A 21,039-nucleotide genomic window follows, 5' to 3' on the forward strand; every position below is an offset into this window, starting at 1 on the left:
GGTAATAGCCCATCCAGAGTGACCACTCTCTTCACAATGTGTATGATAATCAAGGTGGGCCATTTCCTGCACAAATCCAGGTTCTCTCACCCCCTCATCCCCCTCCAAAAACCACACACACAAACTCATTCTCCTGCTGGTAATAGCCTATCCAAAGTGACCACTCTCCTTACAACGTGCATGAAAATCAAGGTGGGCCATTTCCAGCACAAACCTGTATTTTCATGCACGTTGTAAGGAGAGTGGTCACTTTGGATAGGCTATTACCAGCAGGAGAGTGAGTTTGTGTGTGTGGTTTTTGGAGGGGGGTGAGGGGGTGAGAGAACCTGGATTTGTGCAGGAAATGGCCCACCTTGATCATCATACACATTGTGAAGAGAGTGGTCACTTTGGATGGGCTATTACCAGCAGGAGAGTAAGTTTGGGGGGGGGGGGAGCGGAGGGTGAGAAAACCTGGATTTGTGCTGGAAATGGCCCAACTTGATGATCATTTTAGATAAGCTATTACCAGCAGGAGAGTGGGGTGGGAGGAGGTATTGTTTCATGGTCTCTGTGTGTATATAATGTCTTCTGCAGTTTCCACAGTATGCATCCGATGAAGTGAGCTGTAGCTCACGAAAGCTCATGCTCAAATAAATTGGTTAGTCTCTAAGGTGCCACAAGTACTCCTTTTCTTTTTGCGAATACAGACTAACACGGCTGTCACTCTGAAACCAGGTATTGTTGCTCTCTGTTCATGCAAGAAGGACCAGGGAAGTAAGCGGGTGAAGGAATAAGCCCCCTAACATCGACATCAACTGCATCCACAGTTATTTGCATCCACCAACAACTGTGGGCATGAAAAGGCAAGGCAAGCCAAGCTGAGGCCTTGTTAAAAGTAAATCTGTCCTACTGTAATAAGAGAGAGGTTGAAATCAACACACATACCGCCTTTATCTCTCAACTATCGAGTGTTCAGAAACTGGATCCAAATCTGAATGTGGTAGCTCAAGCCCATCTCAGATTGTAACTGGGTTTCTGTCTGAGGGAGCCCAATCAATCAGCTGAGCCCGAACAATGGGAAGAGTGGGTGTTTTATTAAGATGGGACTCAGAACCTAACCCATCCTCCATGGGGAGAACAGAGCTCCTACTCCTTTCTGTCCTCTCTCTGTGGCAACATGACCTCTGTCTGCTTAATGTGCCATGGAGTCTGCCTTCAGTCCACGTGACCAGATGGTAGCCTCCAAACTTCCAGCCAATCAGCCAACTGAGTAACATCTGTATGGACACTAATTAACAGGGCCACAGCCAAATGAGGAAATTAAGAAGGCCAGACACAGTCAGCTAGCACATGGCTGTCCGTCTCACCCAACCGTGTTTGTGAAAACTAAATGTTAACTCTTACATTGCCAACCGGCTTTTAGGCTGTCTCAGCTCTCTCCTTCTGGATAAGATAGTTCTTTAGGGTGAGAAAACCTGGATTTGTGCTGGAAATGGCCCATCTTGATGATCACTTTAGATAAGCTATTACCAGCAGGAGAGTGGGGTGGGAGGAGGTATTGTTTCATGGTGTCTGTGTATATAATAATGTATTCTGCAATTTCCACAGTATGCATCCGATGAAGTGAGCTGTAGCTCACGAAAGCTCATGCTCAAATAAATTGGTTAGTCTCTAAGGTGCCACAAGTACTCCTTTTCTTTTAGCTTCATAGTGCTACCCCTGATTTTGTCTGCACGGAGAACACCACAGGCTGTGATCTCATCAAATATCCCAAGTAGTATTGGCCTGACAGATAATAATAATAGAAGCAGTAGTAGAAGCAGCAGTAATATCTAGCTCTTATCATAAGTAGATCTCGAAGTGCCAGTCAAAGGAGGTCAGTATCATTATTCCCATTTTATACATGTGGAAACTGAGGCATAGAGCAGTGAAGAGACTTCCCTAAGGTCACCCACCCAGCAAGTCAGCAGCAGCACCAAGAATAGAACCAAGGTCTCCAGAATCCCAGTCTAATGTACTATCCATTAGGCCACACTGCCTCCAAGGAATGCCAAGCTGCTGTAGGAAGTGGCATTGATGATTCAGTAGGTAGCACTCTTCCCTCCATGTCAGAAGTGAGTCAATGCCAAGAGCGGTGTAAAGGCACAGTACTCCTGAAAGTGCCATCTCTTGGATGAGAGGTAGCAAGAGAGGTCCTGACCACATGTACCCACTTGAGCTCCCTGGGGATTTTTTGCATGGGGCTGTGTGTTCAACCTGGTGTCCCTAGTCAAATCCCAGTTTGAGCAAGAAATTACATTCTGCTGACCTAAATCCCCACATCAATTTTTTTCTTGTATATTCTTCTTTACTTCCAGTCCTTCACTTTTGCATAATGTAGCTATGCATTATTAAATAGATGCTGTGGTCTGCCTCAGATGAAGAGGAGCCTCTGTGGGGGTGGGGCTGGATAAGAACAGAAGGGGAGAGGGATGGATGAAGCAAAAGGGGTAAGTTGGAGGGCACATAGTCTCAGAGGAGTGAGGGGACAGAAGCCAGGGGATAGGGGCTTGAATAAGGGGAGGAGAGCTGGAGGCAAGGTGCAGTAGGAGCATAGAGGGAGAGTGGGTGGAGATTTGGGGGTGGATAAGAGCAGAAGGGTGAGAGTTGGGGTGTGATAGATAGCAGTACGGTGGAAAGAGACAGGCTGGGGGCATAAGAGTCTATAATACCTAGATTACATTCCCCTTCAGAACCTGAAATTGAACGCAGGAGTCCTGAGTCTCTGGCTGAGAGAAGACAATTTAATGTCTATGACACCTACTGGCAAAGCGTGTTTCTCTGCCACCCTCCACTGACTGGTCTATACAGAAGATAACAGCCTACTACTGCTACTAGTTACTGCCTTTTGCTGTGAATGTAAAGATCCAAACCCTGCTGATGACTCCCGTGGGTGGTCAGTATGGTTCCACATGATAGAATTTGTTTTTTCAGTTTGTTTGTTTAATTATTAAACTTTAATAGGAAGTTACATTAAAACCCACATAAAAAGAATATTAAGTCAAGCAGTCAAAAATTAGGAAATGCCAAAATAAAAGTTGCCTGCACAACCTTAATTTGGCCCCCTTATGTGTGTGCAATTTGAGAGAGAAACAACATATATGAAAATACAGACTTTATATAAACTTTAATTATTTTTAGTTTAAATGGGATTTATCTTAAGAAGCTTTAAAGTCTTTCCCCTAGAAGACTGAAATTTCCAAAGAGATAAGCTGCATGACCTGTCACCCGTTTTAAAAATAGGAAGGCTGCCAAATTATCATGTTTACCAGAAAAGTCAGAGACATCTGTCAGATGATGTCCACATGTAATTTTAATGTTGCTGATGGATGTTGAGAGGCTGGTGTTTTTGCTCGGGTCTTTGCAACCAGCTATTTTTACTGAATTTTGAGCCCTCACTTTTGGTAAGTTGGTACAAGATGTCATCGAAGGCTTTCTGCCCTGAAGGGTCAGGGAGGAGAGAGATAGGTTAACTTCCTCAAAAAGGGTCTTGCGCCTCTTCCATTTTGGATATTTTTGGGGGTGACAAACTCACCCCCATAGTGCTTGTGGTATGCAACAATAAATATTTTTAAAACTGCTGGCTTAAGCAGCGCTTTTTCAAACTGATGCTGGCCTAAAAATTACCTAACCTCTGATCAAGGTATATTTCATGCCTGATTTGTCGAAAGACCTTAGGGGGAGGTGCTGTAAGGTGGAGTGAGCAAAAATCGCAAACTATAAAAATGAAGGTTAAAGCCATGGGCCTTTGTCCACCAGCTCAACGAGCCAGCCGAGGGAAGACTGACACTCCTGGTGTACAAAGCAGGCCACCTTTGGGGAAAGGAAGTGAAGAGAACAACAAAGACTCCACCAACTTTTGCCCAGTCTCCCAGCACCAAGCACTGTACCAGCTACATCATCATCTGGTTCCCTGACTGCAGCTCCAGCTCCTATTCCATCCTAGTCTAAAGGCCGTGAGCGCTACAGAGTTCAAACCCTGTTAAGTATTTTATTTTTCCTTTTCCTGGTTTTGTCTTATTTTATTAATTGGAAGATGTCCCAGGCCTTTTTTAGCATTTTAGAATATGGAAGCGTGGCTGTGCGTGTGTGTGCGCGTGTGCGTGCGTGAGAGTGCCAAGAAAGGTCACGTGGAGAAGGAACTGGAAGGAAAGTTTAAACAACCCTGAACTCAGTCTCTTAAAAGCTATTTATTGAATGCATGTTCCACGTTCTGTAGAGAGAACTAAAACACTTTAAAACGGTCGGCTGTAAATTGGTAAATAAGAGTTGTCAAATTTCTTCTTTTGCGCTGCCTTGGATGAAGTTCTTTAGCTGGAACTTATAACCAAACAGACAACCACCTCCTGAGATTCATTTTTATGACTTATAAGATTAGCTGTTGTATAAAATAAATCTGATGATTTGACTACCATCCCATATTGCTGTTAATTTGTTGATTTGGTAATTGTATTTCTTAATTCAATTTAGCAGTGTTAACAGAAGTTTCCTTTTAGCGATATGCTTTCTTGATTTTATTTTTGTTTATTAACACTAATAAAATTTATATAATGGATACTGAATCTTCTCTCTTTCAAGAGGCAACATGGACCAGAACCATTGAGAATCTGGGTGTGTGTCAGCCAATCACCAGCTCCCTCCTAAATTAACCTTTGGTTCTCACAATTATGACACCACTTTTAATTACATGAGCACAGTAAGGCATTTAATATGGTTCCACATGGGGAATTATTAGTTAAATTGGAAGAGATGGGGATCAATATGAAAACTGAAAGGTGGATAAAGGAACTGGTTAAAGGGGAAACTACAATGTGTCATACTGAAAGGTGAACTGTCAGGCTGGAGGGAGGTTACTAGTGGAGTTCCTCAGGGATCAGTTTTGGGACCAGTCTTATTTAATCTTTTTATTACTGACCTCAGCACAAAAAGTGGGAGTGTGCTAATAAAGTTTGCAGATGACAGAAAGCTGGGAGGTATTGCCAATACAGAGAAGGACCGGGATATTATACAGGAATATCTGGATGACCTTGTAAACCGGAGTAATAGTAATAGAATTAAATTTAATAGTGAAAAGTGCATGGTCATGCATTTAGGGATTAACAACAAGAATTTTTGTTATAAGCTGGGGACTCATCAGTTGGAAGTAACAGAGGAGGAGAAGGACCTCGGAGTATTGGTCGATCACAGGATGACTGTGAGCTGCCAATGTGATATGACCATGAAAAAAAGCTAATGCAGTCTTGGAATGCATCAGGCGAGGTATTTCCAGTAGAGATAAGGAGGTGTTAGTACCATTATACAAAGCACTGGTGAGATCTCATCTGGAATATTGTGTGCAGTTCTGGTCTCCCATGTTTAAGAAGGATGAATTCAAACTGGAACAGGTACAGAGAAGGGCTACTAGGATGATCCGAGGAATGGAAAACCTGTCTTATGAAAGGAGACTCAAAGAGGTAGGCTTGTTTAGCCTATCCAAAAGAAGGCTAAGAGGAGATATGATTGCTCTCTATAATTATATCAGAGGGATAAATACCACAGAGGGAAAAGAATTATTTAAGCTCAATACCAATGTGGACACAAGAACAAATGGATATAAACTGGCCATCAGGAAGTTTAGACTTGAAATTAGACAAAGGTTTCTAACCATCAGAGGAGAGAAGTTCTGGAACAGCCTTCCAAGGGGACCAGTGGGGGCAAAAAACATATCTGGCTTCAAGACTAAGCTTGATAAGTTTATGGAGGGGATGGTATGATGGGATAGCCTAATTTTGGCAATTAATTGATCTTTGATTATTAGCAGTAAATGCCCAATGGCCTTGATGGGATGTTAGATGGGGTGGGATCTGAGTTACTACAGAGAATTCTTTCCTGGGTGGCTGGCTGGCGAGTCTTGCCCACATGCTCAGGGTTTACCTGATCACCATATTTGGGGTCGGGAAGAATTTTCCTCCAGGGCAGATTGGCAGAGGCCCTGGGAGTTTTTCACCTTCCTCTGCAGCGTGGGGCACGGGTCACTTGCCAGAGGATTCTCTGCACTTTGAAGTCTTTAAACCATGATTTGAGGACTTCAATAGCTCAGACATAGGTTAGGGGTTCATTACAGGAGTGGGTGGGTGAGATTCTGTGGCCTGCGTTGTGCAGGAGGTCAGACTAGAGGATCATCATGGTCCCTTTTGACCTTAAAATCTATGACTCTATACCATTTTCCCACAAGACCCCTGCCTTATTCAACGCACAAGATGGACCTGCTGTGGGGATCAATCAAAACTGTGTAGTGACAGAGACTTTTGTCTATAGGATCTCTGCTTCATCTGTTGCAAAAGTTGAAAGGCATATAGTGAATCAGGTAGGGGACTGCAGGAAGAGAAAGAGAAGTTTCACAGTTAAGGCAGTTGACTGGAGAACTGGAGTCTATCTCTGCCTCTGCCACAGAGATCCTGTATGGTGCTGGGCAAGTCAGTTAAACCAAACTTTACATAAGTGGGCACTAATTGTGTATTTCTCATTTTCTGGGTGCCTGACTTGAGACCCTGGGTCTGATTTGCAGAAGTGCTGAGTACTCACAGCCGTAACTGAAGCTGTGCTTTGAACGTATGAAGCGCTCTATAATGCTAAGCACTCTGAAAAATCAAGTCCTGGGTGTCTCAAATCAGGCATCCCCAATAAGGGGGTGCTTTTTTACCTTAATCGCTCTGTGCCTCAGCTCCCCACCTGTAAAATGGAGATAAGGGTGTTGTGAACATAAATTCATTAATATGTGTGAAGCACTCAGACACTAAAGTGTTGAGTGCCATAGAAAAGTCCATGAGGAAATAAGTAAATCAGTCTTCATTGCAGGGTTTGGATGGTGTGTGGTAAATAAGACTTGGGGTCAAACATGGAATGCGGAGGATAAAAAGAAATACTGGATAACTACTCATTTACTGAATGAGACTGGGGTCCTGTAGTAAAAAACAGGCTTTAATTACATGATTACAAACTATCATAAGACAGTCCCCCTCCCCTACTGGGCAGGGTCCCCCTTACTTCAGTTCTCTGATTTTCCAAGTCTCACAGCACACCTCCAAGCTCCAGTCCTCTCTCCTTCCTCCTCTTCTCTGTCTGCCTGAAGCAGGGGGTCTTATTAGGTTCCTAACAGGGCCTTAATTGACTGAAGGTGCTCCAATTAACCTGCAACCACTTTCCCTAGTCTACAGGGAACCACACCTTAATTAGCCTTGAGCTTATATATTTCCCCTCTAGCACTCTACCACTGCTCCCTGGCCGTCCTGTATCACGATGCTACTTAAGTATGGCCTTCCAGTTTCTGTTGAGTAGCCAATACAATGTGCCAGAGTGCAGGTACCCCTGCCCTACAGCACTATTTCAGCACCCACCTCTTTACCACAGATACATAAGTTATAGGTGAGCAATACAGACAATACCTACTTGCGATTAACCTGCTGTATTGGACCTCAGTACCATCCTGATTGCATGCTTTTGAAAGCTTAAGAACAGCAAAGAACTTTTGCAACATCACAAGGAGGGTTAAAGCCAGAGATCAGAGATTTGGTTATGGCTGTGCTGGCCCCAGTTCCCACATGAGCATTGCTGTGGGTCTTGAAACAGTAAAGATAAGTAGAAAATAGCTGTGCCAACCTCTGCCAGAGCAGTGGAGAAGTGATTGCAGTTCTTGTGCATGAGATGGTACGCGTTGCCCTTGTACTCCTTGCCCAGCTCCTCCATAATCTTATCCACATCCTCTTCTGTGAAATCAGTGGTGCCCAAAGCAACGGACTCTCTAGTTTAAAAACAAAACAGGAAACATGGGAAGACACCGTGAAAAAGGTTGAATAGACACAGGCTAAAGAGAGAGAAAACAAGACACTGGCAAGTCATTTAGGCTTTAAATTTGGCAGGATTGGTTTACATGTACGTAGTGCTAGTGAAAAGTTCCTGAATGACAACTCTGCAAGCTAATGTCCTCTATTTATCCACAAAAATAGGTACAGCCCAGGCAGCAGCACTGAGACCTTCCCTACACACTACCCTGCAAAACTGCCTTAACTCTGAGCTGCAGGGACCACTTCTCTACCCATTCAGTCCTGGGTCCATCAGTTGAGACCACCAAGAAATGTGCCATTTATGGTGGTGGTTTTTGTGATGTGCACTTCTGACGGTAAGAACTGGATTGAAAATTCTCCACCCCCACAAGGTTCATTTGACATAGGCCATGGATCTCAGAGAGTAAAATCCTGCAGTCAGTCAATTTCTTCTGAGCCAAATCTGAATCAGTGATCTAGGGAAGACAGGCTCCATCTTCCATTAACTGAGCCACAGTCCCAAAATCTGATCACCTTGAATATTTTATAATGGGGCATCTAAAATCCTCCCACTTCTGCTCTAGAAAGTAATGTATTCCCACTCTGTCAATAGGAAGCAGACAAAAGAGAAAACTTCCAATAGCTCCTGGTTTTGTGGAAAGCATAAAAAGCAATGTGTGATTCTTGTGCTCCTTCTACTGGCTCTGCAGCAGCTACCAAGGTACTAGTCTCAGAATTTTGCTGAGTGGCAAAACTGGAGCACAAAAAGAAAACAACCAAATTACAAAAAAGAACTGTGTTCATGTCAAAATGCACTTGAAAACAGAGGAGGAAAACGCTGAGCACTCTCTCAGATATGCTGCCCCATGTCCTTGTGCACAGCCTTACCCACACCAAGAATCCTGTTGGACTGCTTTTGAATCAGGAGCAGGTGGAAACATGGTGGGGGTGGAAGCAGGTACTAGGAAGATGAGACTCAAAATGGCAAGGCGGGACTGATCTGTTGACCCTAAATAGGCTCATTGATGATGGCAAGATGAGGGGTGTGTGGAGAAGGGCCCTTACTTGAACTTAAAGGTCTCGCCAAGCTCTACCGCACTGCCAGGTGTGATCTCGAAAATCCCACTGAAAGGATAAGGATGCCCTCCATAGGCAAATTCTGACAAGGAAAGAAAGAGACTGTGAGTAATCAAATGAAGGCTGTATCAGGGAAAGTCCACAGGAGCTGTCTGCATGGCTTAGCCTCAGCAATGGTGTTAGGGCCGTTGCCAGAGTCAGTTTCAGTCAGGCACTAAAATCCATCCTCCTACTCCAGTTACCTATCAGCCCCAGGATACCCCCACAACCCCAATTCCCGATCATACTCCATCTCTGCTAATGCTATTAGTTGGCCATAGTCCTAGGCAATCCCTGTGTGGGGCTCTCTGAGCTCGCCTGAATGGATTTGGTCAGCAAGTCAAGGTGGCAGCAAAGCTTATTACTAAGGTGAAGAAATCCTAAAGTAATATAGGAAGGTGATGGGACTGACACCCAGTTAAGAAAACTCCTCCAATCTTCAGTAGAGCAGAGAGTTACCAAACACTGCCCAGCAGGAGGATACACAGGCAGTTTACCAGGAGTCAAAAGTCTCCACCTGATTTTTAGAAAAACTGAGCTAATTGCAGCTGCACTTTACGCAGGTCAGACCTATGGAAACTACAGGACCCATCATGTCATGCTCCATCTCAAGTCAACTGTAAAAGCTGCTTGGTTCAAGATGGACCATTGCATACTGGAACATGTAATCGGTCATGTGGCAATGGTAAAAGAAAAAAAAAATCACAAAGACACTCTCTTCTAACACTGAACAAGGAGCTTTATTCATGTAAGGAAAAACAAAATTACCCCTAACACTATTCTGTCTCTCTCTCTCTGCTTCACTGCAGAGCTCCAGTCTAGAACCTTCCTTCCAACAGCCAAAGGTGCTGCCTTTTTCTTCTGTACTGAGTACTTTCATCAGTTTCAGTCATGTAGGATCTCAAGCTGCAGCTACGTCCAGTGACAACAGCTGGTGTTGTCCAACATTCTTCCTCATATGGTTTTATCAGGATTGGGTCTCCTGGTTTAAGGCTGGATAAGCTTTGGGCTGCATTCCAACAGTTAGAGAAGAAAGCCTCTTAGATCTGGCAACTCTCAGCCACCGCAAAGTATTTCCATGGTACATATCTACAATAGGTTTAATTCTCAAACAATGCATGAGAAAACTCTGGCATGTAAGGGGCACCTTTCCTAGATCTTTGCTGTTTATTAAATGTCTGAGTGGTTTGTGGTCCATCCTGAGCATGAAACTGCCACAAGCCTATATGTACCATTTGATCTTCTCACATGCCCATATACTTGCCAAATGCTCTCTCCCTGTTTCGGTTTTAGGATCTGAAAGCCATCAGGAGCAATATGCTAAAGGCTCCTATTAGCACCCCACAATAGCAGCTGAACGCTGTAGACTTGGAAACATCATAAAATATCAGTACCCGGGATGTGGTTAATAGATTCTTTAGATCCTCAAAAGCTTATTTTTATGCTTGGCTCCAGATCCACACAGAGACTTTTGTTTTAAGGAGTTCATAAAGAGCTTGTTTTTTTGAGGGTGGGTTAAGTATGAATTTTCTCCAATTTGCTAAATAAAATTTTGGAAAACTTTTTCTGGATCTGCCCTCCCCGCTCTTCTATCAATCAGAACTGTTGCTGGGTTTGTTGTAACGTTGCCATCAGAACTTGTTGCAATACTGTATTATGCTATGTTCTTTCTGTGATTTCCTAGGAGTTATAGCATCATCCAGAAAAGCTTCCACTCTCTCCAGGCCTTGCAGAATCCCACTCCTTTTCCATATGAAGATTTCTCGGTGCTTGTGACCCTGACTGGGAGGTAGTAAAGAGCAATATCTTCTGAATGGCTTTGCAGAAAAGTTGGTACTGTTGGGGTGGAGAGGAACTTGTCTGAAACCTAGTGAAGAGAGCACTGTTGCACCCATTAACTTGGGGATAGTATCTTCTGTGGTGAGAAGAATCTCTCTTTCCCTTCTTACTGTTTCATTGAGCATCTTTAGATCTGTGCTAATAGTTTTCCCCCTTGCCTCACGACACTACAGGGGCACATCACTCCAGTGGTTCATTACTGCCCTTTATTGTGCCATTCCTCTCCATCCTTTCCAGTTCTTCTTTCACTTTCAGGAGCAGTGGGATGGGCACTCTCCAGGTGGTACTGCACACATAGGGTACATCCCCTCTTCCAATAGGATCTCGAATGGCTCTGTTCTAAGCAGACTCTGTCTGTTGAACACCATGCCAACATCCAGTTTTATGAGGGCCATCTTAATGATTGTGGCTTGGTCTAGTTTACTTGCGGTAGTCTCATTAACACCACAGGCTCCTTGCCTTTGTAGGTAAGTTTTGAATGGACTGAGGCAATGGATCTGTTCCCCTGGGCTATTGAACACTGTCCTGGGCTACTCCAGGTTAGGACGAAGGCTTATCTTCTTAAGTCTCTTTACAAAATAATCACCTCTACCCCTGAAATTAATTTTAAATTTAACCAACGTTGCAAATCTTGAGATTAGATCCAAATCTATTCATGAACGCTGCCTTTGGACACAGATCCTAAGAAACACAAATTATCCACTCTTGCTTGTACTCCTTAGAATCATAGAATATCAGGGTTGGAAGGGACCTCAGGAGGTCATCTAGTCCAACCCCCTGCTCAAAGCAGGGCCAATCCCCAATTAAATCATCCCAGCCAGGGCTTTGTCAAGCCTGACCTTAAAAACTTCTAAGGAAGGAGATTCTACCACCTCCCTAGGTAACGCATTCCAGTGTTTCACCACCCTCCTAGAGAAAAAGTTTTTCCTAATATCCAACGTAAACCTCCCCCACTGCAACTTGAGACTATTACTCCTTGTCCTGTCCTCTTCTACCACTGAGAATAGTCTAGAACCATCCTCTCTGGAACCACCTCTCAGGTAGTTGAAAGCAGCTATCAAATCCCCCCTCATTCTTCTCTTCTGCAGACTAAACAATCCCAGTTCCCTCAGCCTCTCCTAATAAGTCATGTGTTCCAGACCCCTAATCATTTTTGTTGCCCTTCGCTGGACTCTCTCCAATTTATCCACATCCTTCTTGTAGTGTGGGGCCCAAAACTGGACACAGTACTCTAGATGAGGCCTCACCAATGTCGAATAGAGGGGGACGATCACGTCCCTCGATCTGCTCGCTATGCCCCTACTTATACATCCCAAAATGCCATTGTCCTTCTTGGCAACAAGGGCACACTGCTGACTCATATCCAGCTTCTCGTCCACTGTCACCCCTAGGTCCTTTTCCGCAGAACTGCTGCCTAGCCATTCGGTCCCTAGTCTGTAGCTGTGCATTGGGTTCTTCCGTCCTAAGTGCAGGACCCTGCACTTATCCTTATTGAACCTCATCAGATTTCTTTTGGCCCAATCCTCCAATTTGTCTAGGTCCCTCTGTATCCTATCCCTGCCCTCCAGCGTATCTACCACTCCTCCCAGTTTAGTATCATCCGCAAATTTGCTGAGAGTGCAATCCACACCATCCTCCAGATCATTTATGAAGATATTGAACAAAACCGGCCCCAGGACCGACCCCTGGGGCACTCCACTTGACACCGGCTGCCAACTAGACATGGAGCCATTGATCACTACCCGTTGAGCCCGACAATCTAGCCAACTTTCTACCCACCTTATAGTGCATTCATCCAGCCCACACTTCTTTAACTTGCTGACAAGAATACTGTGGGAGACCGTGTCAAAAGCTTTGCTAAAGTCAAGAAACAATACATCCACTGCTTTCCCTTCATCCATTCCTTTGCTTTGATAGCTGCTTTGCTAATATCCCTGTTTCTTGCACAACCTGTATGTACCTCCACCGGTGGCTCCTAGGCACGACACAAATAAATAAATAAATAAATAAATAAATAAATAAATAATTTGTCCTGTGCTCTCCTCAGCCACACCTGCCACAGTTCTGTCCAGGAACTCAGCATTCTAAAAGCCATTGTTATGAGGCTTCTTTCCCCCTCCCTGCATGGGAATTTTTTCATTGCTACTTCTTTCACATTGCTTTGACTGCTACCTTGCTGGGTGACTTGCATTTTGACTAGTTCAGATGGCACATCTGTTGAACTACCTTGTTCCAGAGGACCTCAGATGTGATTTTTTTGAAAGCTCCTTGTTTAAAATCTCAACTATTAGATGTTCTCTTACCTGCTCTCCCTGACAGATACCAAAGTCACGATGCTCTGCTTGTTCATAAAAGACCTTTAGAAATGCCATAAAAGCATAGCCATTCATGTAGTACTTTCCTTTTTGGAATTAAATACTCACTGCCCTTTTAAAAGGCAATGTAATAGTTATTCATATTGATTGATTCCTCAGTGAAGGCAAGAGATTTCTAAACATTTTTAGCTTCACTCCCTACTGCATAAATTAATGAGCTGACTTATATTTTACCAAAAACTCTGTGGTAAACTTCAGTATCTAGTAAAGTGCTCCTTCCCCTTAGGCCATTCCAGGGGCTTATGAAACAAAGTCTTTGGCAGGGTTGAATTTTGACATTTTATTTTTCTCGCTGATGCAAAATGACTGAGTTTCTGAGACCATGTAATTGGACAGTGAGAAAGCCATTTTTCTGGGATTCTTTCTTCAGACACTGAACTAGGAAATGTATTAAAATAAGGGAAACTGTATTATCCTTAAAGCTACTCTCTGCGTGCCTCTTGCTTTGCTTCACTGGAGAGCTTTTGCCTATAATGTTCCCCAGTCCCTTCTTCAAAGCTGTAGCAGGATGTCAGGCAAGAAACAGTACTCTAGCTTTGCAGACAGCACGTCTACATTGAAAAGGAGATTATTTGCAAGGTCCACGATAGAACTGCATGAGATGCATACCATACTTTGGACACCTCAGTCTAAAAATAATTGACTGAATTTCCACTCCTCAGAGCCCCCTCACCCCAAAAGGCACAAACCAGGACACCCCTTTCTTATAAAAAAATCGTAAGATCAGTAGGATTGTCCCCCAGACTCAGATGTAACTAAAAAGAAAGCTTCATACCTCTGCCGTAGATCTCAATGCCGGAGTGGAAGACTCCAATCCCCAAGGTAGAGGTGTATTCATTTATCCAGTACTACAGTAAGAAGAAAGGTAAATTTGGAAGCATTAGTGGAGCATAAACTAAACACAGGACCTTGGTCTATTATATATCCTGGTGTCCTTTCCTCAAGGCTATTTCTCTGGAGTCTAGCAAGGACCAAACAAACAAACAAATCTCCTCACTGTATTTTCCACTGAATGCATCCAATGAAGTGAGCTGTAGCTCACGAAAGCTTATGCTCAAATAAATTGGTTAGTCTCTAAGGTGCCAGAATTACTCCTTTTCTCTCCACTGACAGAATACCATCGCCTTTAGATGTGGGATCTGTGCTTGCCCAACTGATGGGGTGATATCCTAACAAACTGTTCATCTGGACTTCACAGTGTGGGACTTTCCCCTGGGTTTAGATGTAAATATACGCTCTGTACTATGAGCTCACCAAGAACCTACTACAGCAGCGGATGTTGGGGGGTTGGGGGGGGGAGACATTTATCTCTCTGCATTTTAACAACATTAGTTAACACAGAGTTAAGTTTGTTAACAACAATTTTTATACCACCCATCCATTTGAGGATTTCAAAGCACTTTACAAACACCAATTTATTTAGGCTCACAACACCCATGTGAGTTAGGTAAATACGCTCCCCATTTTAGATTTTTTGTATTAAGGCATTTTTTGTGTTTATACTTAGGTAGCAAGTTTTTTGGAGCAGGGAACATCTCTTCTCACATGTCCATAAAGCACCATTCCCCACTATCTGTGCTACATAGGTAATAATTTTGCAGAACAGATGGAGAAACAAAAACACAGTGAGGTTAAGGTCAACATTTTACATAGTGCCAGCTCATATGAAATGCATCCATTTTCAGAAGGGCTGAGCATTTGCAGCTCCAAAACCAGCCCAATGGGGTCTTATATGGATTCCCAAAATCAGTGTTCAACCTCAGAAAATTCAGCGAAAATGACATCATTGCTTCCAAGTCCAGGACATCTTCATTCCGCCAAGGGCAGAGGAATTCTACAGTCCAGCACATATTTACTCTCTCTTCTCCTCCTCCAGATACTTCCTAGTGACTCAGAACATCATGGTCAGAGTTTTTTTGAGCCCTGCTAGGACAGTTAGCCTCAATCATTTGTCACTCTCCCTGAATAATCCTGTAATGAACTGTTTTGTATATGTGTACCACTGCCCCCAACTTGTCACAGACTCTATAATGCTAACACCTAAAGGAGATTCTCTCTCAACTCACATAGTAGGGAGTCTGTGCTTTTGAAGCCAGAATATTTAAGTTGTATCCCTTCTGTCTCTGTGGGGTCTGCATGGCCATGATGTGCAGCAGAGTAGGCACTTCACAGTTGGCAGGTAACCACAGATTTGTGACACTTAATCCACATTCTGAATTCTACTTGTTTACGGATTATTGACGATGTTTGAATACTGACTGTATTAGCTCTGTGAGATATCTGGAGATGCATTTGACTGCAACTCTATATAAAGTGCTGCATTGTTATACAAGGTGCAGTCCCAAAGGTGACTAGGAGGAGGTTCAACCCAAATACCATAAACCCCTAATTCCAAAATGCCTCGCTAGCAGTTTCTCAGGCATTACAAGTCTGTTTCCCCTGCGAGGAAGCCCCTAGTGCTTCTCCTTCTTTGCAGATCTTTGCCTTAAAACATATGCTCCCATTTCAGGAGAGCAGCTGGCAAACTACATGAGCCTCTGTAGTCCTTCAGCCCATCTCACCTTTCCCATTACTAAATCCCCATTTGTCTCCTCATTAGGCAGGCTTTTTAACTGAACTTTGTGAAGTGCAGTGTTTATGGAAGTGATGGCCTAAGAGCATGGGGTTGGAGCTAAGTGAAGGTTGGGAACTTCTGCCTGTGCCCCTTGGTCTCAATTAACAGCAAACCCTCCCTTTGAGCAACAGACACCTTGTTTCAGGGAAGGAAGGGAGGATCCCCCAGTAGTGGTCCCATTCCACAGTTTCTACTCTTCTCCACCAATTTCTGTTTCTGTCTGTGACACCAAGCAGCCCTGTATTCACACCCTACACACTATTGTAATAATCTTTGTTCAAAATATGCCTTGTGAGGTACCATTTGAAAACTAACAACTTACTAATATTTGTGTGCAACGTATGTACACCGTGAGTATTAAGAGTTACAAATATATGCTGGAATTATAACTAAAGCATGTGTGAACCAGGGAGTTGTTAAACCTGTCTATCTTAAACAAAGGAATGTGTGTTTACCTCAATTTACATATAAATAGTAAACAGACTCATCAAGCTAACAAGGGATGGAGGCAAATCTCACACTAACAAGTGGGGGAGAAGACGCATGGTGTCTACCTCCAGCAGGAGAGAGAAGCTTGGTCTGGGTTTTATTTTTCAGAAGAATTCATTTCAAAGGTTTACTGGGCTATAAAGATGGGGAGAGGCAGGTTAACCTCAAATGATAATCAACTGATTGTACACAATATTACTGTATTATAAAAGTATAGAGAGTGAGGTCTTTTCGGAAATCTGATGACACACTGGTGATTAATATAATTGTGAAATGTATGTATTAACACAATGTAAGGAATTATGGATACTCATTGATATTAGGCTGTACTGTCTGCTCAGACAGTGGGGAATGTCACAGTTATCTACCTGTCTCCTATATACATTAAGATGGTGGAATCAGAAACAATGGAAGACCCATTTACATAGAAATCATACAGGGAGATGGGAAGCCCACAGGAAGAACAGACCAGCATGAACAACGAGGAGTCCTTGTGCCACCTTAGAGACTAAATTTAATTTAGGCATAAGCTTTTGTGGGCTAAAACCCACTTCATCAGATGCATGGAGAGAAAAATACAGTAGCAGTATATATATTACAGCACATGCAAATATGGGAGTTGCCTTACCAAATTGCAGGGTCAGTGCTAATGAGGCCAATTCAATCAAGGTGGAAGTCGCCCATTCCCAACAGTTGACAAGAAGGTGTGAGTATCAACAGAGGGAAAATTACTCATCCTGCCTCATGAAGCAAGGTCACTGAACTTGGGAGATATAAGCAAGGGCAGAAGCTATCTTTGGCATCCATCACTAGACAGACAGAAGGGGGCAAAGCTTTTGGAGGCTGAGAAAGATGGGTCCTTAAACCAAGGCGGGGGCGGACAGAAGTCTCTGGAACCGAATATAGGTGAGAAACCTGCTTAGGCAAAAATCTTTTCACCTAAGGTGACAAAGGCACCAGCATATGGGCCTCTGGAAGAGATCCTGACCAAGGAATGGATCATTCACCATCTTGCTCGAAGACTGTTGGTGAGAAACACCATCTTAAATAAAGCCTTGAATCAAATCTTTAGGCTTTTCGATGCGTGTTTTCATTTTTATTTGATTGTAACCCTTTCTAACATTGTCTCTTATACTTCAACTCACTGAAAAACCTATCTGCTTTTATTAATAAACTTGTTTCACTATTAAACCAATATTGTTCTGTTCATACTAAAATGAACATCAGCTCCAGATAATGTGGCAAACTGGTGTGTTTTCACTCCTTAAAGGAGCACACAAACCATATTATTTCTCTGAAGTGTCCAGGGCTGGACATTGCAGAGCACACAGTTTGGAGAAAATTCAGGGCTGGGAGTGTGTTGGGGTCACCCTGCAAGTAGTAACGAAGGCTGGTAGAAGCCAGAGTAGGGCTGTAGACTGGCTGCTGAGGTCAGAACTGCTGAACCAAGGCTGTCTAGCACACAGACACTCAGGGTGTGACCTGCTTGCTAGTAGGATGGTTGTGAGTGGCCCCGGTGAGGAGCTACAGCAAAGCATTGTGAGACACCTAAGATTGCAGGACACAACCCCTCACTGGTCTGGATTGCACCCTAGGAAGTGACGCTATCCTCATTCTCTAATTGCTGTTCATCTCTCTGCTAATTTCATCCCCTATTTCCCCCAGTTGCCTTCCTCTATTCTCACTGGCTGGCTGCTCACATGCTCACTTCATTCTGCTAAGCTTCAGAGAAGCCCTGGAACTGAGCCTGATTTCTGAACCTTCTGAGGGTCACTCGCCACACAGTCCAACGGCATGTGTTGCCTCCACACCTCAGGCTAAGTAGCAACAATGCCTCACAGCATTTGCAGGCTCTGCCAACCCAGATGGTTGGAGGAATAAGGAACCTGGAAGTAGGGGGAAGTTTTTAAATTAGAAATGGGCTCAAACCTCAAAATTCAGATAAAGATTTTGAAAATCCTAAAGTACAGCAACTTGGCCCTGGTGCTTTGCTTCTGCCTATTATACTAGTAGGAGTCATTTGAAGAGGCTGAATCTGCGTCAAGCTTTAGATTTCAAACACCCTCAATCCTGAATGTTTATTGGAATGGGGATTGGGTTTGGGCCCATGACTATTTCAGATACAAAAAACATCCCCATGATTGTCATCAGAGGCACCAAAAAGCAAAGCAGCTTTGCAGCAACGGTTACCATTGTCCTCACCGCATTCCTGTCTCCAGAGAGCTGCAGAAGCTGTCTCAAGGCTATGCTGAACATGCAGCAAACACCTGCCGGCACTTTGGCACAATCCTCAGGAGATCTCGGGACATGACTGCTCTACACTGAGCACATCAGATAGATTATTTTCCTGCTGAGCAAATGAGTCAGATCTGAAATCTGGTTTGTACAAGCACACAGAAACTTGCCTATTCTGTCTGCATTTCTGAGTGTAACAGCTATCAATTAAGTCAGCAAATACTGATCCCTGTCAAATGACAGGGTTATTGGTCTTTGTAACTGACACAAAGGCCCAGTAGTGCCAACTGGCAAAGTGTTCCCTGTTCTTTACTAGTAACTCCTACCTCAGAAGAGACAAACTCACAACACCTAATACACCACTTTCATGGAATTTATCCATAAGAGGTAGCCTATGAGGGCTCTACTGAAAGCTTACAACTTAGTGATACTCATAGTCATTGGGAGATGCATGCACAGGTAATATTTAAGGAATAATGTGACTATATTGAAAATTATTTCCTTATGGTCTTGGAGTGACAGTGAGTCATCAGGAAATCATATATCTCGGTGATGGACCATTCAGGTGGGAGGCAGCTGTCATCCCTGCATGGTCAGTCAATTACATAATGTATTGCCCAGTTATCCACCATTACAACCACCAGTGCTTAATTTGTAATGAAAGAGGTGCTGGGGCTCAAGCAATTTTTTTACATTCATAACTGATGCTGCAAGCCCAGAGGTGCCAGAGCTATGAACTGCCAAGCCTAGAGGTGCCAGACCAGCTCAGTCCTGGCAAGCCTTAGCACAAATTAAGCACTGACAACAACCCAGAAAAGTCAATGGAGAACCATCAAAGATAAACTAAACCTCAAAACCACTTGGGAGTGAAAAGGAAAAATACGACAGCAAGAGGATGGCCCTGCCTGGGAATAAAGACAAAAGACTGATTCAGTATATAACAGGGTGAAGAAAGACTCTCTGGATCCATTCACTGAGGAGGCACCTTGAATAAGCAGGAGTTGCTTAATGAAAGACGGGGTCCTAGCTCCTTGGGGCCAGTAAATGCTGCAAAAGGCTGAACTTTGGGGTGAGAATATATTTCATTAGCCAGGAAAGGTAACTTAGTAAGCTTAGGCCCTAGTTTGTGTTTTATTATTTGTTTCGTATGTAACCACTTGTTTCCACTCACACTTGTTTCTATTTGAATCTCTGTTCTTTCTTAAAATAAATTTCCTTTTGTTTTATAATTGAACTCAAGTGCTTGGTGTAAAGCAGAAGTGCTGGTCTAAGGTAAAACTGGGGCACACTGTTCCTTTGGACATGGAGGATCTGGGATTTCTATGGCTATCCAGTGATTGGTGGCTGGATACCACAAGGGGACACTGTGAAGGGATTCAGAGGCTGGGGTACCTCTATTGTCAACCATCAGCGTTGGTATAGCCCAGAGAAGAGGCTTGAGTGGCTGACAGGCTAGTTGTTTAGGGAACTAATGCTGGAGGAAGGTGGCATCAAGGTGACTAACAGACCTGAGTGTCCAGAGAAGCACCACAGTGACCCCACCCCAGGTCAAGGGAATAATGTTCATTGGTCTCTGACTAGCACATTGCTGTCTCATACTTTTATTACATGTTGTCTGCAAAATTGGGCAGTAAATCCCAAGTGAATGGATTTAGGCAGTTCAGTCTCAGTCCCATCTGGAACTAAGACACAGAGAAAAGCCTGAAAATGAACAACCGAGGCAGTGGAGAAAACTAACCAAACTGTAAATATAGAATCTGGATCTAGATTCAGATTCTAAACACTGTCCAAATTCAGGGATTTTTTTGGTTCCAGAGGCTGGGTTTGAGACCAGCTCTAGCCAAAAGCCTTGTAGTGTGGTTTGGTTTGGTAAAATTTGGGGAGAAAGTTCAAACTGGTTCTTACTCTAATCCTATCCCTGTACCCATCTCTAGTCTGCAGTTACAGAAGTGAAATGGAAATCTAAATGGGACATGATTTGAGCCACATGAGGGTATCTCAGAAAAGTAAAAAACTGAGAAACACCAACATTTTGATCACTGCAGACAAGACTGGTCTGGAGAAGTAGAGAAGGTGAGTACAGATTACCTCCTTTTGCAAGGTGTAGGGAAATGAGAGCACTCATGGGGTCCGGTCCCAGGAGTAGTTGCCCATTAACACCATTGCTCACATCTGCCAGCAACTCAATTTTTGATCACTGACTTTAACCCTGCTTTTTTACCTCAGACCACTACCCCCATCCGGCATCTAATGTTCAACAATGAGTCACAGAAATATTTCCTTCCCTCCTATGCTGGATGGTCTGGCTAGCTAACCATTTAGGGCAGGGATCAGCAACTTTCCGCACGTGGCAATCAGGGTAATCCACTGGCAGGCCGTGAGACTTTTGTTTATGTTGACCGTCCGTAGGCACAGCCTCCCCACAGCTCCCAGTGGCTGCGGTTCACTGTTCCCGGCCAATGGGAGCTGCGAGAAGCGGCGGCCAGCACATCCCTGTGGCCTATGGCTTCACACAGTTCCCATTGGCTGGGAACAGCGAACCACGTGC

At 43.7% G+C, this 21,039-nt stretch overlaps 1 protein-coding gene across 2 annotated transcripts in view; it reads right to left on the minus strand.

The window, feature by feature from the left end:
• The window catches only part of LOC141989170 (deubiquitinase DESI2-like), a 76,285-nt gene that overhangs the window by 25,666 nt on the left and 29,580 nt on the right, over positions 1-21,039 (minus strand). Inside the window, exons 2-4 of one of the 2 annotated variants that reach the window (XM_074955566.1) lie at positions 13,929-14,001; positions 8,889-8,982; positions 7,660-7,801 (exon numbers count right to left, since the gene is read on the minus strand). In XM_074955566.1, coding sequence (XP_074811667.1) covers positions 7,660-7,801; positions 8,889-8,982; positions 13,929-14,001 — 309 coding nt within the window. The remainder of the gene's footprint in view (positions 1-7,659; positions 7,802-8,888; positions 8,983-13,928; positions 14,002-21,039) is intronic. The other variant, XM_074955568.1, reaches the window with a different exon arrangement.

Source organism: Natator depressus, chromosome 6, assembly GCF_965152275.1.
Source record: "Natator depressus isolate rNatDep1 chromosome 6, rNatDep2.hap1, whole genome shotgun sequence".
NCBI lineage: Eukaryota > Metazoa > Chordata > Testudines > Cheloniidae > Natator > Natator depressus.